The sequence below is a fragment of the Larimichthys crocea genome, chromosome XXIV (assembly GCF_000972845.2).
Source record: "Larimichthys crocea isolate SSNF chromosome XXIV, L_crocea_2.0, whole genome shotgun sequence".
In the NCBI taxonomy this organism is placed as follows: domain Eukaryota; kingdom Metazoa; phylum Chordata; class Actinopteri; family Sciaenidae; genus Larimichthys; species Larimichthys crocea.
Genome location: NC_040034.1, coordinates 830,094 through 855,971, shown reverse-complemented (window position 1 = coordinate 855,971; position 25,878 = coordinate 830,094). Strand labels below are relative to the sequence as shown.

Sequence of the window (25,878 nt, the reverse complement as noted above, 5' to 3'; positions counted from 1 at the left end):
ATTCCAGTGCACTGTTGTGTTGCAGCTGGAGTTGCTGGAGATGAGGCAGTTCATTAAAGACGAGCTGCGCTCAGATAAAGACAGCAGGTACGCACATACGCCAGACAAGATGCAGACAAGTGGCATACAGAAATCCTCTTAAAGGATACACACAGTCTGGTAGTCTTTATGACAGTTTTAAGACTCGTTTTATTGAAGTAGAGACAACAAATGAACACTGACCTCATCAGCGACACACAAGCCGGAGAGGTCAGTGTCTTAAAACTATCATAAAGACTATATTTAAACTAGATTTGTTGACTTAAAACATTCATGCAGGCAAAGTTTCTCTCTGCTTAAAAAAATCACATTGTTCTTCACCCCGCTGACCCCACGCTGCCCTCTCTCCCACAGGAGGGAAGACACCGGCTTTGTAGAGGAATCTTCGCAAATGTACACGATCGAGGAACAGACTCTGGTTAGTAGCTACACTCACTCAGCTCGCGTCCTCCGTGCTTTATCATATCATGACCTCTGGTTAAGAGACTCGACATATTTAAAAAAAAAGGGAAATCAGCCTCTCCTCTGTGCTATTTTCGTACCACGCCTGTGTTTAAACGAGGTCCTTGACTTCCTTTCTCTAAAACAAACTACATTTGACTCTGCTGAGTACCCTCTTTGAAGAATGTATGAATAATCATGGATACATAATTCAAGGGCATACTCTGCTCTGCTATCCTCTGCAATCACTCATGTTAAATGTTGACTTATTTGAGATTTTTCCCTCTGTCTCATTCTGTTTCTCTTGATATGTTTTTCCTCCACCAGTCTGGTTCTGGTGCAGTTGAGCCCAGTTCAGGTCTTCAGGAGGGGACGGCCGGTGATTCCACGGTCCCCATCGAGTCAGAAATGAGAGAGAGCGGCTCTCTGGAGTTGGATCCTTCTGTCTCAGTGATGCCCCCTGACAAACCAGAGAGGTCTGCCACCCTTCCACTCGAGCCCACCAAAGCCCAGACCGTGCTGCTGGAGGGCGTGCTGGCTCGCAAACACGACATGGAGGCCCCAGATAAGAAGGCTATGAAGAGGTAGATAAAGGAGCGCGGCGCTGTTTCTGCACGTTTCAGCCCGTTTAATGACGTCTTCACGTCATCTGCTGTCCACATCCCGGACATTTAACTTGCTTCCATCCATTTCTCTATGTTAGAAAATCTATTAGCACGCTTGAAAAATCACCTACCTTCTCTCATCCATCAAGCCTGCATTATTTTTCAAGTTACCTCACATATTGCACTCAGACTTTTGAAAATCAATCTGCAACAGCAATATAAACAAAAATGAACGCAGAGTTCATTTTCTTTGTGATGGATTAAACAGCTGGAGCAAGTTTTCCAATTTATTCTCAGATCGGAAAAGAACGAAAAGGGAAACCAGTGACTGCGGAAAGAATTACCTAGAACTCTTCAGCTATAGCATGTATTCACACGACGCATGTCATACAGCACACGAGCTTAGTCCTTTTTTTAGACAGCAGGTGTTATGGTGTAGTAAAAGGTGATTTTGCTTTACATGCCAGCAAGTTATAGTTATAATTCCTTTGTATTTGCTAATATGGTAATAACCCCTAGTGGAGTAATAATTACAGACATTTTGCATCGAAAACATAAAAAATAAAATCCAGAAAATGTGAAAATGGGGAACTTAAATCAGCAGGCAGCATGTTTTTGAGACATGAATTTGAAAATGCACATTAGCATTATTATTATTGAGTTTTCTGGGCGTTTCAGACATGCGCAGGTCAACGAGGAGCTGATGGATCTTACACTGGCACATGTAAAATGTACAAAAACATCAGAAATGAAATATTAACCATCAGCTTTTGTAAATGTAGGCGATGACGTGAATTTTAAGATCATTAACTGTTGTTTTTAAAGAAATTCCAGCTGCTACAAGTTATTTTTTTCAATACACAAGCATCCCACAGAGTTTTTGTTTCACTTCTTACCTCCTGACTGACTTTCTAGAGCTGCACCGACTGCTCTTCTTATTTCTAATTAACTGGATTAAGTCTTACGGGAACGGCGATGTTGTCCCGGCTCTCCTAATTGGAATGAAATAAAATTGATTCTTGCATTATTGCCAGAAATTAGCTACCTGAAATGATCAATATTAAAGCTCTCCTTCCTCCTCCTCCTCCTTTAGGTCATGGAACAACCTGTACTGCGTGCTGAAGCCGGGTCTGCTCTCAATCTATAAGGACGCCAAGAGTTACAGCCACAGCGTGATGCATCAGGAGCCGCTGTCTCTCGGTAACGCCAGCTGGGAGATCCTCCCGACCTACAAGAAGAAGAAGCACGTCTGCAAACTACGGTGAGAATCTTTTTACAGTTCAACTTTTTGGCGGACTATTTCTATTTCTTTTTTTATTTTGTGTAAGAAAGGTGCTGTATTAATTAAGTTTCTTAACACTGGTTGAGTGCAGTGACTTCCACTCGTTTTCCTTCTCTCGTGTCTAACTTCGCCTTTCTTTCCCTCCCACAGTCTTGGAGACGGCAATGAATATTTGTTCCAGTGTAAAGATGACGTGAGTTTTGACCAACTGAGATACAGACTGAATAATTTTAGCAGCTTTTCATGAATCACACGAGACAAAATGTTCTGACTTGTATGTTTTATGACCTTTGACCTCATGCTAAGAAGCGGTCGCAGGGTTTGATGCCGCATAACAGTGGATACATGTTTCGTTTTGAAGTTTCCTTCCCATGTCTAAGTAAAGGTTATTAATGGAAGGAGCTGACATTAACAAGGTTATTCACATTTTCTTGTCTTGGCGAGAGGTTTGCCCTACGGGGATCATTAAGTTCTGAAAGTAGAAGGTTGTTTTCATATATTAACCTTATTTAAAGCTTCATTGTTCAGTATGTGACCAACTGCACTCGTTCATTTACACAAACAGACCCACACGCTTGCCCCTGTAGAGGTGGACTTCCCTTTGTAAGCCTCTGTGTTTTAATTTCAGGAGGAGCTCCAGCGTTGGAGCCAAGCCATGGAGAAGGCCGTTCAGCCCCTGGCTGCAGAGGAGGCGTCGGGGCCCTCAGGGGCCAAAGCCCACAGCCTGCCCGCTCCCTCCACCTCCTCCTCCTCCTCGGCTGCCCTCCCCGAGCCCAGCTCTGGCAAGAAAGACAAGAGAAAGAGAAAGTAGTATTTGTGTACAATCAGTCAGAGCGAGCTTTTTATCACTAGATTGAATTTTTTTTATATTATTTAGCGAGGATTAACATAAATATTGTAGCTTAGGTTAAAGCCATCACTCTTTCGCCTGTATTTTAGCCAGCGTATCATTGCAAAGGTCCACTCTTTTCTTTAGTTTCTTTTTAACAAATGCCAAATTCAAAGCATTAAATTAAAGCACAGGAATGCTCCTTTCACACTCAACCAAAGAATGTTTGTAAAACTTTTTCTTTTCTTACTTTCGCCGCAATTTTTCCCGCTTCGGTACGGCATGCTTTGATATAGCCATGTACAAATATGATATGAAAGGCCTGTAATGAACATAAGGGTGACTCAAAGAGTACCACGGTGTACTTTTATTTATCTGCCTTATAACAATGGTTGTGAACTGTAATACTGTGCTATTTGAATTTGGAAGCAGAGTGACTTTAACTTGGCTTTATGGAGCTTTTGTAAATGCGGTGTAAAGACTTGAGCAAACCGTAGTGCAGCGCTGTACAGTGCACACACACACACACACGCACCAAGTGATAATTGCAGGCATGCAAACTAAATGCTCTATGCACTGTGAAGAGTTTGACTGTTGAGATTTGAACTGATGACGTATGAGCGTATGTCATGAGACACCACGAATCAGTCAGTTCTGAATATAGATCTAGGTCCAGGTTGTGTTCTTAACTGGACTGTGGCAGTAGTTATTTCTGTGAACTTGAAATATATCCAACACTTGTGTATTGAACCCTTTGAATTTCATATCTATTCATTAACATATATACATATACAGTTTATATATCTACAGATGCATGAGGTATGTTTTACGTTTAGTTTGATATGGTGCTATTGTGATATTCTTGAACCTTCAAATCAAGACCAACTTGACCTGCCTTATTTGTCTTTAACTTTGGCTCGTAGAGACACACGTTGCAAATATATTCTGTCAGCATATATCTGAGGGGTGTTTCATAAAGAGGGCTGCTCAGAGAAACAGGTCTTATTTGGGGGGGAAAACACGACTTAAAAAACGAGCCAACAAACTGAAACTGGAATTCATACTGAAGAAAATGGACCAGCGTGAATTAAACATGAGGTGGAAAAACCACTGCCACGAACAAACAAACAAAAAAACCTTTTTCAAATGTATGTATAGATTTATAAGATGCAAAATAACTGCTTTGAAATATAATTATCTGGGGTCTTATCATAAGATAATTAGCAATTTTTAAAAAGTAAACATGCTGCTCAGGTCAAAAATCTGACATGTAATCCAAACTGACTCGGAAGAAAGAAAACAAACTGTTTCAGTCTGGCAGATTGATTGTAACACCGGTTCAGAAGTCCAAGTCTGTGACAGAAACATACGTCCCCACGGTGACTTCAATCAGACCCCTTTAAACCTAATTTCTGCAAAAAAAATAAGCCCGGTTTAATTTGTAATCCGGCTTTATGGAACACCCCTCCGCTCTCACAAACTAGATTTATTTGTTTACAAGAAATGTTGAGTGTCAAATCACAGCCAACCTGAATTTAAACCAGGTGTTCTAACATTATTTAAAAAAAAAGTTTTTACAGTACTAGCCAAAGTCTAAGGACAAGCCGTGGGTCGGATGAATCTTGACTGCTTTTCCAAAACCACACAACAGGACCGGGCAACGCTCTCTCTCTAAAGGCGAGGATCATACAGTGGCAGTGTGGAGCTGAGGGAATGTGTCTTCAATATGAAGGAAGCGAGAATTTGGTACATTTAAACAATAAAGCCATTATAGAATGACTTGAAATTGATACATACAGGGAATACAGAGTATGTACAGTATATTGAACTGCGTTTATAGATGTTCATTTATCACACACACATACACACACTCACCCACTGCCGTCTTGCCTTGTACTGTGGGCTCCGTCCCTGAACTACGATCCAACTCAAGTGACCTCAATAAAAATAAAAAAGTTGGGTGTGGAAAGTTAAACAAGACTGCTCAGCTCAACAGAAGTGTGGTAGCATCACGATGAGCTTATTTACAGAAATCAAGCGTATGATCCTCTCGTAAGAAAGACAGAACGAGTACCACTATTAGAAAACTGCATCACGTGTATTCAGTCTTGTTTTTTTAAATCTACAGCAACTCAAGATTCTGACACTTCCTTCACATCCACTTTGTTCAGTCCTTCCACTCCTTTCCTACAGTACCTGCCTTTTCTGTTCAGTGGTTTTTAGAAATCTGCATTTTGTACTCTCTCTAGCTATGTAAAATATCCAAAAAAAATGTTGACAAGAAGTATCAAATTTTGAGAGAATAAACTTTAAAATAAACTCCTGAAACTAAAAAAAGGTTTGGGCTGACTTATTGACATTTACTAGATTTTGAAAATTCATCGTCAAGTTGTGCAATTCAGTTTCATCATCATAATAAAAAAAAAGGTGCAATAAAATGAATTTCAAAATAGATTTATTGAGTACAAACAATTAGACAAGAGAAACAAAAGGCAGTTTTACTTTGTTAAACCAAGTTTATATTCCAGATAAAGTCGAGCTGCGTATGAACATTTTCAAAAATAGACATTCCAGCGGCTGTTGGTACAACAATGAATAAACAGCCTGAGGACGTGGAGGCAGCCTCAGGCCAGACTAATTAGATCTCAGCTGACAAGTAATGGGCTGAGGATGATCACTTATAGCAACACAAAGCCCTGAAGAACAGTTCATTTCAATCTTTACAAACTCAATAGGTGTACGCCTGCAGCGGAGCATGCAAAATGATCATATTTCTTCGAAACAAATGAGCCAGGAGATGTGTACGAGAGATACTTTCAGCATATGGTATTACTTTATCATTAGACAATTTTCCACAGCGAGGCCTTGACAGAGCCTGCCGGGATGTATTCTTCTTCTACATTTACCCCTTAAACATCATTCCTCTACATATATACTTTTGTGTCTCGCTGCCAGCAGTAATTCCTCAGCCCGGCTACGGCTCTGACAGAACAAATTATGCTATGATATTATCATTTTACCGCAGCTCCGCTGTGGAAACTGGCTATTTACACAACAGATGCAAGAGGAGCGGCTTGTGATACAATGGCTGTTACAACACAACCAAAGATCTAGAAAAGCCTTCGAGGAGGAGTTCCTGCACATTCTCCTATTTCGAAAATTCAAACATGTTCCTGAATTTTTTAAGATTCGTTTGCATTATGACAAAACCGCTGCGTATGCCATATTGACCCAGAGAGCCGATATGAGAAATGATAGTGGATTTAACAACGTACAGCCGTGTGCTTCAGAACCCGAACATTTGTTTTCATTCTTTCACAGAGTAATTATCGAACTTGAGGAAATTAATTTTCCCCGCACATTAGCAGACTTGTGTAGGAACCCTCCATAGGCTGTTAAACGTCCTCTTGGGTGCTATACATCTCTATTAACCAGGAGGTAACGAAAAGAAAAGAGTACGTGAGTGTAGGCAATTAATAAACAGCTACAGTATGTTTCAGTATTTACATCAACACTGCGATCAGAGTGGGGGAAAAAAAAAACCTGGAGAGACTAAATATGAAGTACAGCAGTTGATCCACCGATGACACATGCACTGTTACTCAACCACTTATTGTTTCTCATATTCAGCGTTATCATAAAGAAAACTAGATGCCATGGAGGACGTGATGATGAACGATGCTCATGATGCTTCACATCTGAAGGACGAGCGATTGCTATATATTAAAAAGTGTCTAACACCAGGTCAGCGCCTCAATTTATTTATTTATTTATTTTTTCAAACGGTTAGAACACCTTTGACTTCTCAGTAGCCAGAAAATGAAAACATTAAATTGCTCATGCGGGGGGTATGTGCTTTGAATTCCAGCATGAAAGCGTTCGCCATGACTCACTCCAAAGCACAATATGACTTTTTTATTTTATTTTTTTTACATCTGAAAAGGCAAAAATGACATGAGAACAAAGTGTTTAAAAAAACAACAACAACTTTATTCACAAGTCATTTCTGCTTGATAAGAATAATTAAATAAGCAATAATACACATGATACAATAAACTTAATTACACATTGAACCAATTTGAGGAAGAAGACACATTTTTCAGACTACGGTTAACATGTTTATGATTAAACTAGATGTAGCTCAGAGGGGTGACGCATAAATTAATGAATTGCAGTATATCTAAAAGACAGTTTAGATTTGTGACCTCGTCCATACGGACAAAATATTCACACAGACAAAGGGAGACGCTTCATAGTTCTTGACTTTAAGAGAAAGAAAAGAAAAGCAGCTGACCTGTGCTACTTCCCTTCCCGTGAATGTCGAGATCTGATACAACAGGTCTGGTGGATATTTGGTATCAAACAGCGGCGACAGGCAGTCAGTCACTTCGGGGTTTGGTTGCGGTTTCTGACGCCTGCGCTGCTTCTCAAAAGTCCAGCATAACTATGAGTACATGAGTCAAAAAGGTGTGATGGTGGTGGTCAATTTATAAAATGTATAAATGTTTTTCTACTCACATCTTAGTGCAGTAAAGATAAGCACACCGCGGGCAAAAAAATATATATATTCCTCCAACCTGAATTGCTAAATGTCAAAGAGTGTGTGTTTGTGCATGTGCACGAGTAGGCAGTGTGTGTGTGTGTGTGTGTGTGTGTGTGTGTGTGTGTGTGTGTGTGTGTGTGTGTGTGTGTACAGATGTGGCGACAGAGGCTCAAGGTTGATGGATAAAACCGCAAGAAGCAGGGTTCCTCGTCTACTTGATGAGCTTGTTGGCTCTCTGGTTTGCTTCATCGATGCGAACTTTGTTCATTTCCGCCTGAAAGACAGAAAAGATACAAACATTCAGCCCGTTTTCCTTTTTATTTGGAGAGTGGCTGAGTTTAGAAACGTTCCCTGCGGAAGAGGGCCGTTACCAAGTAAACACGGAAATAAACAGTGCAGGAAAGAAAGCAACATCTGCATTGCAAATGTTTTATGGAGGAAGGAAACCTATTTAACATGTTTGTTGGACCTAAAAGAGTTTGATGAAGAACACTGGACAGAAACCTCCACAGAGCACCTTTAGTTTAAATGCACTGCTTCACAACGGCCCTGTGGTGTTTCCAGGAATTTAAAGTTATATTTACATGCATGGTTTCCCACCATAATGCAAACTGGCAATCCTGGAAGATTCTGAATGCATTTTATTTCTCTTAAAACTTTCGCACGGCTGATTTAAAAAAAAAAATCTTTTAAATCCAGATTTGTTTTGCAAAGCTGGATTCTTCTTCTTTCCACATTACCGCAGCAAACTGTCGATTAGTGGAACGGCGTGAAACCACGGGCAGGTTCTCATATGCATGATGCGAACAAAACAGGTGGACACAGGTAAAAACAAAGTGAAAAACTCCACAGGACACCTTTAATTTAGCAGTCAAGCTCGCCCTGGGGAACAGTTTTTTCTGAGACAGCTCGGATAATCCTGCGAGTTTAGATGTTTCTAATTTTAAGACGTGTAATTCTGGATAGAATCGGCGAGTTTCGGTGACAGAGCTGGCTTAAGAAGTGCGATCAGACAAACTCAGACGAATGCACATTAACAGGAGAAAAAAAACAAAACTATTGAAAGGTAATTTCATCTCGGGCTCATACCTTGGAAGTGATGCTGTCGATCTGTTTGTTCTGCTTGTCTATCTCTGAGCCCATGTCCATAGCCATGTTTTTCAGGTTGCCAATAATGCTGCCCACTGCTTCCAGATTCTCCTCCATCTCATCCTCCCGTGCATCATTGGTTATCCTGCACCACGGATGTAGAATAAGTTTTAACTAGCACAATTGACCACAAGACACATAAAAAAGGATTCTTAAGGAAGCGAAACGATGACCCCACCTCTTGATGTACGGGCCCGAGGGCTCCGGGGCGTTCACTTGAGCCTGGCCATTGCGCACACCCGAGGGCTGCCTCGAGACTATTTTTGCGCCGTTGGAATCAACTTCGCCGTCGCCTCCTCCGATACCCCAGGTACGCTTGTATCGCTGGTCGTGCTCGATTGATGACACCCTGGAAAAAAAAAAAAGCAAGGTCACTATAAAGCAAAAAAATCTGGGGATGTGTTAAATAATATAACATGAAAAAAATAGAAGAACGTTAACTGATCTGCAACCACATGGACCTCTATATAAAAGTCGGCTACAGTCACAGATTAATCATGAAGAATTTAAAGATTCCCTACCTTATCTTTTGGTAATCGTCATAGAATCTTCTTTTCCAATGTGAAAGCATTTTGGGGAGATTTTTTTTTCATGTTTAGAACCAGATATGCTCTTACTGTGCACACACACACACACACACACTGACACTGCATATCGATATGGTGTTGATGGAGAGTAGTTTTAGGTATGCTCAGCACAGAGCAGTGCACCTGTCGTGTCACGTTCCCTACCCATTTCTAAACCGCTGGGAATCCTGAATTGGCATTTTTTTTGACCGCAACATTCACATTTGACATAAAAAAAAAAAGTATTTTCTCCTCCGTATGTCGAGCCGTTATCATGAGTTCATGCTGTGTTGATGTGAAATCGCCCTGAGCGATGAGCAGCAGTGAAGCGTTCAGTCTCGTTATAATAGAGCTGTCGCTGATTCCACAAATTCACATTCTTCTTTTAACAACATCCGAAAACACTCTAGATCTGTTCTGCTATCCAGGACGAGTTCATAGTTTTAGGGAATGGCCACACATTTTTATTACTTCTGCATGGTTTCAGAGAACTTCTCCAAATACTAAAATACCCATGAGCATTGGCTGCTGTTGCTATGGAGAATAGAGAGGGAGGGGCAGGACTGAGAGCAGCAGAGAATTCAAATGCTCTGTTGTTGTTGCAGTCGGGAAGAAAACACATCGGCACAGAGGCTGAATTCATCCACAACTGAAACCTCCAAAGTGAAGCTACAGATTTTAATATTCATTTCATTAGCACCATACTCTTAAAGTGCATAGCAGCACTTTTAAGACAGTTTTACACTACTATGCTCATTTGTGCATGAGCCGGTACCTTTACTTTTTTTTTTATTTTAATCAAAGAACATATTTTATGACACAGTTGGTCAACTCTCCTGCTCATGATTGATGAACAGGGAGTTTCATGCCTATCCAAGCTGTGGAAGCGCTCCAACTGTCAGTCATCTAACATTGTCTATGCAAAAAAAAAGATTTTTATTTCTGGAACCAGATTGCCTGAAATAACTCCGCAACTTTGCAACACAAATAAATGTATCCATCAAATAAACTTCAATTGTTTCAGACAGCTTCTCTTGACTCTTTCCTCTACACCGGCCTAGCCACATGCCTGCTCCATAAATTTTCATGATACACACACACATACACACACACACACACAAAAAGCAGCGACAAGCATGATAACACACAACAGTGATTTGGAGCCTTCAGCGGCTCGGAGCGTACAGTGTACCTGTCACAGGGGCAGACACAGAGGCCGCAGCATTTGGAGAGGTCAGTCAGGTTTTTCTCAGCCTGTCTCATGTCCTGGTTGATCTGGTCCATGCCCTCGTCCACACGCTTCAGCTGCTCTGAAACACAAGACAGGCACACGGCGTCATGTCACACTCTCTTTTTCTCTGGATCCGGGTGCATCCTATACGGCGGGATTCTGTCTTTTTCGTACATTTTAAGAGTGGATTTATTAAAATTTTTAATGACCCCTGTGAGGATTCCTAAATTGGGTCAATAACTGGGTCAACGCAGCAGCAGAAAATGAGATACGTATAAATAAAAATTAAATAAATAACATACTGCAGGTAGTACAACTAATAATTACAAATGCACATTTTTAAACAGGGAACTGATGTCCTGGACAGCGCTTACATAAGTTGCAGGCAAAAACAATAAAAAAGGATTTTCAGCACAAACACAGACAAATAACTTATCCTGAGAAAAAACAATGAAGTAATAAATTAATTTGGCACACCAATATTTCATGACAGAAATTACAACCAACAAATTATTGGTGTGTGGCTGATACTTGTACAGACTGTAATAAATAATTAGTATTTAATTTCAATACTACTTCCCTCAGGGAAGTGATGACTGTGATGCTTATGTTACAGTAACATACAGCTTTACAAGAACCTGTTTGGTTTTATTACTTAACGCTGCGCTATTTCCTAAGAGGAGAGTTACTCAAATGACTTCAACTTCAACTTCAGCAAACATGTCATTGTGATTTTTTTACAGCAGACTGTCTGCCTCAGATATCAAAAAAAGGAAATCTGTTTCTTTGAAATTGTATAAAACTTCTTTAAAATGCAAAACGACATTTGTATTATGGCAGCAAAAACAGGCGAAAAAAAAAGAAGAGAGCAATCCATAAGGATGCATTAGTGTGTTTTAGAAAAAGCATTATGCATATTATGTTGTACAGCATTAGTGTGATTTACATATCATGACTGAAAAGGCACAGACAAATAAAAAAAGATTTAAAGTTGGGAAACCTCTAGATAAAAACCAGCAGGGTTCATGTTTTATTATTCACCTCCTTGCTGGTCCAGCATCACCATGGTGTTGACGCCGGTTTGTTTGCTCTGAAAGACAAAAGAGAGTCACACAAATTCAGAACCACTGAAAAGTTCACAGACAGATCTATAATTTAGAAAGAATGGAAATAGTCAGTCGATTAATTATTGAACTGACTCACCGAGGCAAATACAATTAATATAAAAAAAAAAAAGCATAATGAATAAAAAGTGAAGCAGCGTTTTACTTCCCAAAATTAAATCGTCAAAATCTGAAGTTAATTATTAACAGTGGTCATAATACACTTCACTTCAGATCTGTTATTACATCAATGTAAAAATCAGCATTTAAAGAATATCCATATCACTGACATCATCATGGATTCATAATAATTCCCTAATTATAAACCCACATGGAGCCACTCTCTGGCCGGCTGCATGTAAGATGATGCATACTGTGCTTTTGTGTCAGTAGCAGCGGTAACGAGTTGTAACGAGTTGTAACGAGTCTCACCTCCTCGGCCATCTGCAGCATCCTCCGTGTGCTTTCCAGTGACTGTGGAGGAGAAAACAGGAGGTGCTGGTGAATAAAAATACTTTTTTTTATCTGAAAGGAGTCTGCACAGAGAATGATGGGGGAGAAAAAAAGAGACAAAGACTGATGGGAGTGCATTCAAACCTCAGGGTTGATACATATTTGTGTTTGGCTCCTTCTAAGAACATTTGTCAGGAGAGATTTCAGAGTTGGGAAACTGTGTGTGTATGCTGGTGGACCAGATGTCAAACCCAGACAGGCTTTTACATTTATCTGGCGTCTATCTGGAGTCTAGCACTTCAAATAACTTTAAACAAAAACAGAATGGGGTGAAACAGACAGAGCAGAAGAGAACATCACAACAGAAAGGGAATTAACTAAAGGAGACAATGAGAAACAGGAGACGATAAGAGGGATAAGGCAAATGAAAAGATACACGATAAGAGGGGGAAGCTACACCATTAATATTCATAAAGTTATGATATTGAACGGCAACAAATCTTTCAAACCAGGTCTCTAAGATCCTTTAAGATTGTTGTATATCCACATTTGGTCTAAAAAAAACTGCTGTTACATGCAGAATCTTCTGAATTACTCGTTCCCTGCACGGTCTGCCCGTTTGTCCTGTGACAGGAGATCCTCCAAGATTATATACACACAAACATATATGATTAGAAAATCAGAATTCAGATTCAATTTGTTTTCCGGGTCTTTTAAAAGGAAGAATCCACATTGCTGTTTCTGTTTCAATATTTTGTAGACCTCTGTTTACACACGTATAAACAGAAGTCTACTCCTCACCACTTTATTTGCTTAATGTAGCTGAAACAACTTACAACTGATCAATTTGTTGGTCGACATAAAAATCGAGTGGCAAATATTTTGATATTTACTTGTTCAAGCTAAAATTCACTGGTTCCAGCTCCTCAAATGTGAATGTTTACTGGTTTCTTCAAAGATATTTTATAGACCAAACAATTAATGGATATTCTTCCAATTAAGATTGTTTTCTCACCAGGAATGAGTTGCTCCTGTGCTAGAGTTGAAACAATTAGCCAAGAAATGATTCAATCGTCAAATATTTTGATAATTTTTTCAGGATTTCTGCATTTCTTTCCTTTTCTAGTTAGGTGTTAATAAACTGAATGTTCTTGAAATAACTTTTAGTTGCAGGCCTAAACCACACGCTCAAAAATCTTTTGTCACCTCTCTCGTGTGAAAACTCTGCATATTCAAATCGTTCCTATAATGAGTCTGTGGCGTGGATTTGGATTTTGAAGCTCTGACACAGTTTCTTATCTCTCTTCCTGATCGAGCGACGTGGGTACGGCTGACACAAAAGTGAACTGACAAAAAACACGCATGATGTATGCGCAGGCACAAAAGTTGATGGCGAGCTGGAATGCAGTCAGTTCAGGTGAGTTACGCCTTGGTGCCTCTATTAATAGCAGGTGCTGTGCAGGGAGCAGAGGATCCGAACGGAGCGAAGCGCGGAAGTGACTCGGGGCATGACTCCATTGTTTCCACCACTAATGAACTGTTAACGAGAGAGAGACAGAGAGAGAGCAGGGACCCGATTCCTCATTCCCTCTGTGTTATGTTTGCTCGGAATACATTAATCAGCGAGTTGAGAAAAAGACAAACATAGAATTGGCGAGAAGGGACGTGTCGAACTCAGCCAGGTTTCTGTTGTCATAGCCAGAACATCACTTGGGTGGATAAACATTACATTACATCTCCGAGAATCCTTGAACTTGGCTAATTAAGCCCCGTTATGGTTGTTTTTTGCCAAATTTTCCAGATTGGGGGTGCTATGACAAATGTTTGAGATACAGACAATGGTGCGATATTTTTATCGTTTGTTTGGGACGGCTTAAATGAAAAGCAGACTGCGGCGAGGTACGTGCAGGTTCCAGCAAATGACACGTGAGGCTTTTGAAACAGAAAAATTTGTACCACAAAAAAAAAAAAAAAAAAAGCCTGATTTAGATATTAGCACAGAAATAAAAGCATTTAAATAACTTTGTCACAAAGACTGAAGCCATTTTTAAACTGCCTGACAGGGAAAACAGCCATGAAATTATAAAGACAGCATGTGTTAGATGAGCTAAAAACAAATTCTTCTGTTGCCCTGATACTAGGGCTGCCACAAACGATTATTTTGATAGTCGACTAATCACCGATTATTTTTTCGATTAGTCGACTAATCGGATCATACGTAAATTGACTGTTCCGGAGAGAGGGGGGTGGGCAGGCGCTGTAAAGCTCGCGGACGGAGCCGTGAGCCACCTTTGCCCCCCCCGAGTCTTTCCATGCCGGCCAGCCAGCGAGCGCCGGGGAGAGGTCCCACTACTAAATTAGTTGTCGACGATTTTGTTCGTCGACATAATCGTGACTAATCGACTAATCGTGGCAGCCCTACCTGATACAGAACCGTGCTTCGGCTTTGGGTCACCACTCATACCTGAAACACTAAGTCGCACTAGTAGAAGGACCTTCCCATGCCCTGTCTGCTAAGTCAACCAGGCAGCAGCAGAAGGAAGAAGGAGAAAGAGAGAACATGGCAGGTTAAATCAGACAGCAAACACACATTCAGAGACACGCAGACGATCAGCGCAGTCAAAACTGGGAGGAAGGTGAGGTGCGCAGCTACAAGCTCAGCTAGAGTAAGCTAATTTGCTTCCATTTGAATCAGATGGCTGATCATACGATGCCCCGGAGTGCTGATTAAACAATTATCTCCTTGATAATAAAAACGCTTAGATATGAGCTGACAACATTCAAACTGTCAAAACCGCAGAGGGGTACGTGGAGCTTTCAGGCTAAATTAGGCGTAAAGCTTCACACACTTCCTATCGATGTCAGGCTTAATAATCAACGGTGAACGCAATGAATATAATTACACAGCTCCTGCCCTTTTAATGCTGTGTCGAATAAGCCACAATCTTCTGACGATGATTATTTAACCACAAAAATGCTAAATCTTGATTATTTAATGGGCATGACTGAATCAAACTAATACACAAATTAGAAGATGAAGCTAAACACCTCTGAACTGTTATCAGAGTTGGATGAGGAAACTGTTGCCGCTCTCATATCTGTACGCTACATATGAAACTAAAGCCAGCAGACGATCAACTTAGATTAGCTTCTATTCTTGTAAACAAACTAAATATTAAGTGTTAATTAGTGAGCTTTAGATGTGTTGATTGTTTCTTTTTAACCTTTAGCCAGAGCCAGACTAGCCATTCCTCCGTTGTACAGACATGGGAGCGGGATTAAATCTTTCATCTCACTCTTCAAGAGTTCGCATTCTCAGCTCACGTTAACGTTTGTTTGGCTTCATTTTAATTCGAACAACTGCAGTTTCGCATCTGAAACTAATTCATTGTCTCTTTCTGGATGATTAGCATATGTGTATTAGTCTTTCTGGTCATGAATTTAAAAAGGTGTACTCCGCCCGAAATCACATGCTCATGCCCTGCAGGTTTGGAGGGCGTCTGTTAAAAGTTGTCAGTTTCATCCTCCACAGACAATAAATAGACCTTTTCCCGAGCAGCTATTTTGACATTGAATAGTCAGGTCGCAGGTTTTTCTGCTGTAGTATTTCCTAGGATGTTATCTTGATGTAGTTTTGTACTAGTGATTTGAAATATGTTTTCTTTCTCAAGAAAATCTCAATTAAAATCCAAGTAAATATCCATTTACTTCATTTTCCATCTACACTGAACTGCTTGCTTGCCTGTAGACAAAACATAATCCATTCAGGGAAATGTCAGAGACAATTATTTGGGGGGAAAAAAGTATCAAAGCACCAACATAAACTTCTCAATATCCCTTTCTTTCTTCACTGTTCATCTGTAAGCTCAGTATGTTCCAAACATTATGTTCTCACAGTTTCACCACGTCTTCCATCTGTAGCCTGCATCATTTTGGCGTTTGTTACTAAAATATTTTGGGTAGAAAATCCTTTGAATAAAAAGTTTCATCTCTCTCCCTGTGTGCGTCTCAGTACCTCATCAGTCACTTGGTTGGCCCTCATGGTGATCTGTTCCACACTCATGTCGTCCATGTTGCTGCTGTCCTGTTTGGAGGCTCCCCCCGTGGCACCGAGCTCGATATTCTGCGGCCTGGAAGAGGGAAAGGTTTCAAAGGTCACATCAGAGGGCATCAGTTAATTATGAAGGCCTAAATAATTAGAAATATATTCAAATTGGAGTTAAACTATTTGTTGATTAACTGATAAGTTGATCGACAGAAAAAAACGGCCAATCACAACAGACCCGCTGATATCAATTTTTAAATATGAACACAAAATAAACATATTTGACTATAAACTAGATGATGGGGCGATCATTACACATCCAGAGGTGACTGACCAACATTACGATTCATCTGGAGTCAGGCTGGTGAATCTAAAGCCAATATTTACTGTCCTGTATTCACCGTTTGTCTCCTGGCGGAACTATCTGGCTCTCGAGCCGCTGAATACTCTACCGAGTTCACCAGATAGTCCCCTAACTGTGTCTGTCTGCTGTTAGGTGCTGAGCATGTAGAGTACACAGGGATTTTATGAGCTCCTCTGCTGCTTATTGAGGACGAAAAACAGCAAGAGCGAACCAGAAGAGCATAGCTGAACAATGAGCCCGAACTTGCTGCTATGAAGCTCGTAAAACTGCGAGGAGCTGCAGATACTGGTCTTCTCTTTAAGTGACCTCTGACATCTGCCATTTGATAGATTGTTATTATAAAAACATTGATTACTAGTTACAGATCCTAAAATGTGAGGTTTGTTTGATTTTCTCCGTTTCTAATAACGATCCGTCTCCTTTTTCCTCCGCTCTGATAAGTTATGATGGGAATTCTTATTTTCTACATTATGCAGTACGTCAGGGTTTAGAGTCTCAACGCCTCATGCTACAGCACAGTATTCACTGCTGTAGACTATTTGTTCAGTGTATGATCTCTCACATTTATTGACCTAACATTTAACTGTACGAGAACATCGATGTATGTTCATGCCACTCATGCGGAGAGGAAAAAGGGGAGATGCAAAACCTAAACAAATCAGGCTCTTTTCCTGCCCCCGGAGGAGTGTTAGGAGTCTGAACACATACAGCAGGGCCTGCTGATAAAAAGAAACATAAATCAATTTCAAAAGATGCAGCAAAACTATATTTTAGTGAGCCTGGAGCGTTTCCCTGTTTGTGAAAGGCTTAGCTGCAGTCTGGCTAGGAGAATGTATGCTAACGATGAGGGGACGGAGATAAGGAGGCTGCGATAGGAAAATGAGAATCATGAGACTGGACGGGGGCAGAAACAGGCAAAACATTACCAATGTTAAGAGAAGCATATAGAAATGAACAAAATAACAATTACTCTGTTGAGACGCTCTAAAAAAAGTGTGTTCACGCTCCAGTTTGTGTTTCTCTGGTTTGAGAGCCGGTTGTTGAAGAAATTGGTCATTTTTTCCGTGGTTTCAAAAGAAGGAGTGGACTTCGCTGGAGTTCAGACAAAGCATGGCAAAGAGAAATGAATCAGAAGCGACCTCTGTGGGTGCTTTCACAGGAGATGTTGAAACGATGCTGGTTTCTCGTGCATAAAACTACGCCGATGAGCGGCAGCAGACAGAACTCGGGGTGCTCGGCGTGTTTTCACTGTGTTTTTTCCAGGTAATCCTTTTGGAGTAGAGGTCAGCAGATTAAATCAGTTCGGGCCGAGCCGTGAATGTAAATCGCACACAAACACCGTCGAAGCGTGCATAAGATGTATGCCTCTGCTATACTCCCAGATACTGTAAACCTGCTCTGGCGTGATGATGTGAGCTCTGGCCAGTTGATGCAAAATGCATCGTTAAAAAAACTTCATCAGCATCGTGAAAACTTGATTGGCAAAGGCTTGAATGCAACAGATGCACTGCAGCAGCCATCTCTGCCGATTAACCGGCTGTCAGGTTTAAACTAAACGTTTTTATACCGACCTTCAAAAAATGACTCTCTGTCGAGCCCGGCTACCTTTCGGAGAGGTTTAGCCGATCCGAATACAGATCCCAGGTCTCATTTTGTGCATCAAGTGACCTTCAACGCAGTCCAGCATCACAGGATGATTGGAGGAGTGACGGCAGCCTCAGACAGCCTCTGGTGCACACGGTAACGTGAGATCAAGATCATCATAAGACTTAAGCTTATATGCCGTGTGGCAGACGGACTTTTCAAGGACGAGGTTAACCAGATACCGACATTCAGGAAACGCAGCTTTTTCCTGCTGTGAACCTCGTTCCCTTTAGAAAAGTTCAAGTTTTGTTTTTCAAATTAACCCCTGAACTCCGAGCTCCGTTTCCAGCAGCAACTAACATCCTGAAAAAAAAACAAACAGGGAAAATGGATAGTCTGCTTGGCAGACGGATCAGAGGATGTAATGTTGTTGACTCGGCATTTCTTCTTTTCTTTTTTTTTTTAGAAAGAGGGCACAAAGCGGGTTCACACAGGCTTTTTCGGACTTGGCAAGTTTGCAGCTTGTAATTCACACATACTCGGCTCTTTTGAAACGCCACAACAACAACATGTCAACACAGACAAAAAAACAACAACATACGTGGCAGTAAAGACTCTCTGTACAGCTGCATATTGATTTATCCTTATTGTTTCGTTCCCTGTGCGATCATCGGATATAACAGTATAAAACCCTGTACAAGTTCACACCTCACACACCCCGAGGGGGTGGCCTGAAACACACCACACGACATGTGTGAAGAATAATTTAACAAGTGTAAAAAAAGGACATACCCGCTCATGTTAAAGCGTCTTCGAACTGCAACAACAGCCTTAACACAATAGGTCCTACAGGGAAACACATTTCTTGTTCCTCTACCCAAACCTGTTCCTCCAGATCTGTCTGCACACACACACACACCTTTTCTTCTGCTCATGGCTGCTGTGTGATCACACACACACACACACACAGCATTTAATATTTATTATTCCTACAGCTCTGTCCTCTGTGATGGCATCAAATATAATATAATATGTGTGGTTTTGACTTAATAATGCTGCCCCACCTGTGTAAACATTGACATCATGCTGCACAGACCTGGATCTTTAATTTCCTTCATGACTTATTATCAGGGTTCCTACACCTTTTTCCATGAACAAATTCAAGCACTTTTCAAGCACCTTCAAGCACCAGTTTTTCCATTTTTCCAGCACCTTTAAATAGGTAGCCTACTAGTTGTGTTTGCCATGATGGTCATGGCCACTGTATGGCATAATAATATGGGTCTAATTAGCATTATTTCATATGGTGGTAGATTGACTGTTTTGATTTTTAACTAATTGTGAATTGGCTTGTATTCTCAGCTTGTGAGCGGTGTATTGTGTAACTACCATAGCGCAATAACAGTGACAAATAGACATCACAAAAATTTCAAGCATTTTCACAACCTTGAAAACACTGAATTGAAATTCAAGCATTTTCACAACCTTGAAAACACTGAATTGAAATTCAAGCATTTTCACAACCTTGAAAACACTGAATTGAAATTCAAGCGCATTTCACAACACTTGAAAACACTAATTGACAATCAAAGCCATTTTCAAACCTTGAAAACACTGTAATTGAAATTCAAGCATTTCCAACTTGAAACATGCATATCAAGCCTTTCACTTGAAAACACCGTTGAATGCATATTCACACAGAAAACCATTGAACAGTTTCACAACCTTGACAAACACTGAATTGAAATTCAACATTTTTCAAGGAATTCAAGCATTTTCAACAACCTTTGAAAACAGGAATTGAAATTCAAGCATTTTCACAGAACCTTGAAAACACTGAATCTTGAAATTCTTCAAGCACTGTCCCCACAAACCTTGAAAACACTGAATTGAAAATACAAGCGCTTTCTTCCCACACAACCTTGAAAAACACTGAATTGAAATTCAACATTTTCACAACCTTGAAAACACTGAATTGAAATTCAAGCATTTTCAAGGATTCAAGCTTTTCACAACCTGTGAACACACTGAATTGAAATTCAAGCATTTTCACAACCTGTGAAAACACTGAATTGAAATTCAAGCCACACTTTCACAACCTTGAGAAAACACTCGTAATTGACAATTCACATACATTTTCAAACCTTGAATAAACCACTGAATTGAAATTCAAAGCATTTTCAAGGATTCAAAGCACCCACGTGGGACTCAACCCTGTATTATGTATAAAAACAAAAGTGTGGTCAGCCTGGTTTCAACCCATCTGACAGATGAAGTTTAATGCATCGCCGTTGTTAAATTGTCCACCTGATACAGCTTGTAACCTTGAGGGACTAAATGTTTTCGAGCCTGTGCCACTTTCCTATATTGAACGAGTCACTTGATAAACACAGGTCGCCGTTTAGTCTGAAACTGAGAAACAAGAACCGGGTCACCCACACCCAAGCAACCGATAGTTTGGTGGTGAAGCAGCCCCTTTAAAAAAATACATAAAATTGAAAAGAGTTTAAAAAACAAGCGTTAAATAGTTTTAAGTTGTCTTACATTGTCCAACAGTCGCTGTCCGTGTCCCTAAAAAAACTCGTTTTAAAAAAAAAAAAAAAAACTAACAAACGGCTGCTAGCTCAGCTAGTTTCCGCCTTTCCTGTCAACACTCAAACTAAAGATAAAGAGAGAGAGAGGAGAGGAAAAAGGAGACAGATATTTATGTAAGGGAGTCAAACTTACAGTTAACCCTCCTGTGTTTAAGCTCCTCACTCCTCCTTCTTCGTTACGGTTTGTGAACTTGGCTCCGGTAACTTCTGGATTCCTTCAGTCGCTCCAACGGCCGAAGTGTGTCGGTTGGTGCGTTTACGTGCCGTCGGAAATATGAAGACTCCAAAGCAGACCTAGTGTAAACTACTTTTTTTTATTATTTTAAATAAATAAATAAATAAATTACACACACAGGTGGTTCAATTAAGTAAAAGTTTTTAATTTATTTTGTTGCATCTTGTAGTCCAATCGCATGTGCATTGCAATTCCTAACCTTTCTTAGTATAATAATAATATAATAATACTAATAATAACAACATTGTGTTTCAACATGGCAGCCTCTGTGAAAGAGGACCCGCTCCCACTGTAGATATAAAAGGACATTAAAGGAAATTAAGTGTTAAATTATATATCACATGTATTATTAGTGATGCAACATGTTGAGATGGCGCTTCCTCAGTTTGCATAAGCACTGTGTGTTACATATTTTGTACAAATAAAGCTTGATTGATTGATTGATTGATTGATTGATTGATTGATTGATTGATTGATTGATTATGGCAGGGGTCTTTAACCAGGGGTCCGTGACCACTAGGGGGTCCGCAGAGGTCCGCCAATTTTTTTTTTGTCATAATAATTGACAGTTTTCACCAAAAATTATGGTGAATGTGAGGGTGCTGTAGGAACTATGAAGACTCCAAAGCAGACCTAGTGTAAACTACTTTTTATTTTAAAAAAACAACAACAAAAAAACACTCAGGTGCTTCAGTTAAGTAAATGTAGTATTTAAAGGTCCAGTATGTAGAATTTAGTTGCATCTAGTAGAGTCCAGTCGCTGCATTGCAATCTCCTAACCTTCTTAGTGTAAAGGAATAACAACATTTTAAGGGCCACGTCTAGAGTCAGAATTTAGTTTGTCTGTTCTGGGCTACTGGGAAGGAAATTCAGAACCTCTGAATGTACAGTAAACTGAACTGCTAGTATAAGGTTCTTATTCTACAATAGGAATAAAACTACTGCCCCGTTAAAAAGGGAGAAAACAATGATAAAGAGAGGGAGAGAGAGAAGCAGCAGATTGCTGCATGTTATATACACAACGTTTCAACAAATAATTGTACAATTGTACAAATAAAGCTTTATTGATTGATTGATTGATTGATTGATTGATTGATTGATTGATTGATTATGGCAGGGGTCTTCAACCAGGCATCCGTGACCCCTAGGGGGTCCGCAGAGGTACTGCCAGGTGGTACGCCAATTTTTTATCATAATAATTGACAGTGTCACCAAAAAATGATGGTGAATGTGCAGATAATTGAGAAACTACAAACAGTGCAGGCATTTGCACTCCAGTTGGATGAAACAGTGGACAAATGCACAGCTCTTGGCATTAAATAAATAACCAATAATAATTATGCATGAACTTTTCAAGCATAAACACATATAGGCTAATAACCCCTTTTTCAGGTTAGGTTTTAGGTCAGGCTTAAAACGTGACTTTACATGTGAGACCCCTGCATTACGGCATAAGCATGTGCCTTTTTACCCATGTGTCATGTTTTATAAGCTTTTCATATGAGTTTTATGTAAAATTAATTTGCAGAAGGAGTAAAAAAAGTATAATATTTCATTCTGACAAGCACAGAGTGGATGCAGAGAAACACATAATAGGTTTTGGCTTCTATATTAGTGAGGCAAACATTTAATTCAAGTCTGTTTGCCTAATCTTAATGCTGCTGCTGTAGTTGCACACTTTTATTATTTTATTTTGTTGAGCACTTTCATTGAATTTACTCAGAGAGAGAGAGAGCCGCTTGTTGAGGGCCTTGAACGCAGCACATGATGCTGCGCATGTCCTGTCATATGACTCCAGAGGACAAAAAGAGGCGCTGCTCATTTTCCCCACATGAGTGCAGCATTTACCCTTCACCCAGACCTCCCCTCCCCTCCTCCCCATCCTCCACCCCATCCTCGGTATTTTGCATGGAGGGGCAGACTGCTGGATATTTTTCTTAGCGTTTCTCTGAGAGATGATCTGAAATCTGAGCCTCTAGCATTGAATCTGCTGTGTAATTCCCCAAGTTTTTAATGGTTTAAAAAAAAAACACAAAAAGCCTGTTCAAGGTGACTGCAAAGACACCGGGCAGAGTGCCAGCCAAACATATCAACTGACAATGTCTAAAAGGCAAGTGTTTGTTTTGTTTTTTGTTTCTAACTGCAGCTAAATATTTTTTTTTTTGCCCTGTTGGGTCACCTACAGCTAAATACCTACAAGATGTACATTTGGTGACAGCTCCAAATTTACACAAGGGATGCTTCAGAGCTGCCCTCACCGAACTGCCCACGGTGCTCTGCTCTCTCTGCCCATGTATCTTTTATAGAGTCTACATAGTATGCATTATTCAGCAATAACACACGGTCCATCTGGACTCCTGTGTGTGTGTGTGTGTGTACGTGGGTGTCTATGCGCGGGTGTGTGGTCCGTAGTTAACTTTCCTGCTGTGCCATTTTACGCCACATCCAACAGTGCTTGAAGAGCTACGAATTAGTATTTCCTCTGTAATTACAACTAAGGTATAATGTGAGCGTGTTTGACAGAGGATGTGTGTGTGAGAGAGAGAGAGGAAGGAAGGAAGGAAAGGTGGAAAGAGAAAGAATCGAAAGAGAGGTAGATTAAGAGTAGGTGTAATAGTGACTACAGATGGCACGTTCAGGATCAAGCTCTTTCATCATGTCGTTCCTCATTAATAGAGATGGGAGCGCTGCCCTAATTCCATAATTCCTAAATCATGCCAGTTAGTTGAATGTGAGGAGACAAAAGTACGGGGCGAAAGAGGAGAATGGATTAGGCTTCTCGCCTTGTAATGTGTCTGCGAGAGCGAGAAACCGACGGAAGAAGAGACGGAGGGACAGAAAGATAAGAGGGAAAGAATGCAGAGGGCTCGGCCATCTGCATTTCCTGGCTTTCCTTTTTGGTTCTCGCCAAAACCAACATCATATAGGCCAAATTTATTCTCGGCAATTATTGTCCCGCATGTGCGCCAGCCAATGAAAACAGCAGAAATAATCAAGTGATTAATTAAATCTGGGAGAGAATATGTGAGGATATAACAGTGTATACGCGTGTGTGCGTCTGGTAAGCGCATGTGTGTCAGTGACACAGGCCAGATCACTATAGTTTCTCATGATTTCAAGGAGCACATCTGTTCATTACTGGCGCTGTTCCAGCTGCATCACACATCCATCATTCACCATCACAAGCATCGAGACATCGGAAGACCAGGACTTGCTTCATCGGGCTTAATTTTACGTTAGGCTAATTCCGCTGGTACCTGATACTTGTCAGGACAAAGAATTGGCTGACCAAGCGTGCATCTCAATATTCGGAGATAATTTCATTCCCCCTCGTCTCCTTTTCACTGGAATCTACTCTTTCTCCGTTTGAATTGAGCTCTCATATGAAGCAATTTGATGGAAACTAGAGACATCGATAGCCATTAGCCCGCTTTGCACAGGAGGGCCAAACATGGCAAGCCAAGGCTCATCTATTATTCATGTACCTCAGTTTTCCCCCCAAAAACAACGTTTCTGATATTCTTTTTGCAACGCGCTGCCAAAAGAGACGAGTCAGTGGTTTCAAATAACGCTTTTAAAACAGGGTTGATAAATGTTTCAAGCCATCACTGACCCTTACAAGCCCCGATGGGAGAAATGTCTATTGTCTGTCTGTCTAATTATGTCCGGATGTGGAGAAAAGAGGAGTGGAAACATTTTATATTCACCTTTTTTCTTTTTGACATTTAGCCTTTAGGCATCATTACCATGTAATGTTTCCATGTCTCAAGGACGCCTGACCTTTAATAGACGTAAATGTAGTGGGGATCAAACCTGTGACTTTTCAGTTTCAGGGCGACCTGTCTAACCAGTAAGAAACATTCACACCTTTTACAATGTAAAAATCATCCAACCATCAAAATCCTGTTGAAGTAAAACCCTTGATTGGCCTATTACATTAGTAGGTTGTTAAAACTGACGCATCTTGTGTAAGTAGTACTTCGCTGCTTGAGCTGGTTGAGATGGAGAGAGTTTTAACTACTTTATGTACAGTCCAGTGGTTTTCAAACTAGAGGTGGACCCCCTCCAAAGAATTCTAAGTGGCTGCAAGATGAACAATGAGGTAGGGAAAATGTTCTGCAACACAAATTTTTGTCTAGTTTTTGGACTTTTCTCTGTGTTTTTAAAGAAATAATGGATCATTTTTACCTCTTTGGGTCTCAAACTGTTATTTTAACTGAAATCATGTGAGACATTTGGAGGGGAAAATCTCTCTTTGGTGGAAACAACTCATGAGCCAGGTTTCCGTCCAAATGTAGCACGAATGTTAACCAAATTTCCCCAAAAAATCATCAAATTTCATTTCCATTCACCACTGTTATGCAAATATTAGGAGTTGGCGCATTGAGATAAACAGCTGGTGGTGCTAATTCTTCGATCAGGTGCCAATAAACCACTGAGGAAGAAGAAGAAGAAAGAGGAGCAATCAGATGATATCATTAACAGAGGCCAAGTAAAACTTTAACGGGAAAAATGTGATGGAAATATGACATTTGTGTTTGTTTCATGTATGTAAGGAATGTTATGGACCCCTCTGTCTTTTTTCTTCTTCATCTCTTAAGTAGAGAGGAAGCTTGAATGACCTTTAAGTCACTTTGACGCTTTTTTCTTTGTATCTATGCATAAACTGTTCCACCTCAGCCAAGCATAAAAATCTTAATTTAACTTTAATTTTTGTTGCAAATTGAAAAATGCGCATGAAAACAGTACAGTATTTAAAGTAAAATGCACTTTCCCATCGCTGTTAGGCCACCCTGCTGGAAATCTGACGGAAAC

General features: G+C 40.3%; 3 protein-coding genes across 6 annotated transcripts in view; 1 reads left to right on the top strand and 2 right to left on the bottom strand.

Moving 5' to 3' along the window:
* sptb (spectrin, beta, erythrocytic) overlaps positions 1-5,533 on the top strand; it is a 45,029-nt gene extending 39,496 nt beyond the window's left edge. For both annotated transcript variants that reach the window (XM_019279355.2, XM_019279354.2), the window contains 6 exons: positions 26-87; positions 394-457; positions 808-1,064; positions 2,179-2,346; positions 2,518-2,560; positions 2,996-5,533. In XM_019279355.2, coding sequence (XP_019134900.2) covers positions 26-87; positions 394-457; positions 808-1,064; positions 2,179-2,346; positions 2,518-2,560; positions 2,996-3,178 — 777 coding nt within the window. In that variant the 3' untranslated portion in view covers positions 3,179-5,533. The remainder of the gene's footprint in view (positions 1-25; positions 88-393; positions 458-807; positions 1,065-2,178; positions 2,347-2,517; positions 2,561-2,995) is intronic.
* Positions 5,534-6,654: 1,121 nt separating this feature from the next.
* snap23.1 (synaptosome associated protein 23.1) lies at positions 6,655-21,115 on the bottom strand. Of its 3 annotated transcripts, XR_003461692.1 has the most exons (9): positions 19,027-19,164; positions 16,257-16,371; positions 12,221-12,262; positions 11,727-11,775; positions 10,647-10,764; positions 9,067-9,237; positions 8,829-8,973; positions 7,890-8,013; positions 6,655-7,859 (listed from the first exon to the last, which is right to left on the bottom strand). XR_003461692.1 is itself a non-coding variant. In XM_027275247.1 (8 exons), the coding sequence occupies exons 2-8, from the start codon at positions 16,311-16,313 to the stop codon at positions 7,951-7,953; spliced, it is 645 nt and encodes a 214-aa protein (XP_027131048.1). In that variant the 5' UTR covers positions 16,314-16,371; positions 20,962-21,115; the 3' UTR covers positions 6,655-7,950. The 3 variants fall into 3 exon arrangements, 2 of the variants coding, with proteins under 2 accessions (XP_027131048.1, XP_019134901.1); XM_027275247.1 differs by lacking the exon at positions 19,027-19,164 and adding an exon at positions 20,962-21,115 and having other exon boundaries at positions 6,655-8,013; XM_019279356.2 differs by having other exon boundaries at positions 6,655-8,013.
* Positions 9,245-25,878, bottom strand: part of LOC104920056 (ephrin-A2) — a 97,414-nt gene continuing 80,780 nt past the window's right edge. Inside the window, exon 5 of the transcript XR_003461693.1 lies at positions 9,245-9,529. The gene's annotated coding sequence lies outside the window, so the exon portion shown is untranslated. The remainder of the gene's footprint in view (positions 9,530-25,878) is intronic.

Excerpts from the sequence above, each read along its gene's own strand:
- snap23.1 (XM_019279356.2), bottom strand. Across the intron at positions 9,238-10,646 it reads TGTGTCTGCCCCTGTGACAG|GGTGTCATCAATCGAGCACG; the intron begins GTACACTGTACG and ends TTTTTTTTCCAG. Across the intron at positions 8,974-9,066 it reads TCGGGCCCGTACATCAAGAG|GATAACCAATGATGCACGGG; the intron begins GTGGGGTCATCG and ends TCCGTGGTGCAG.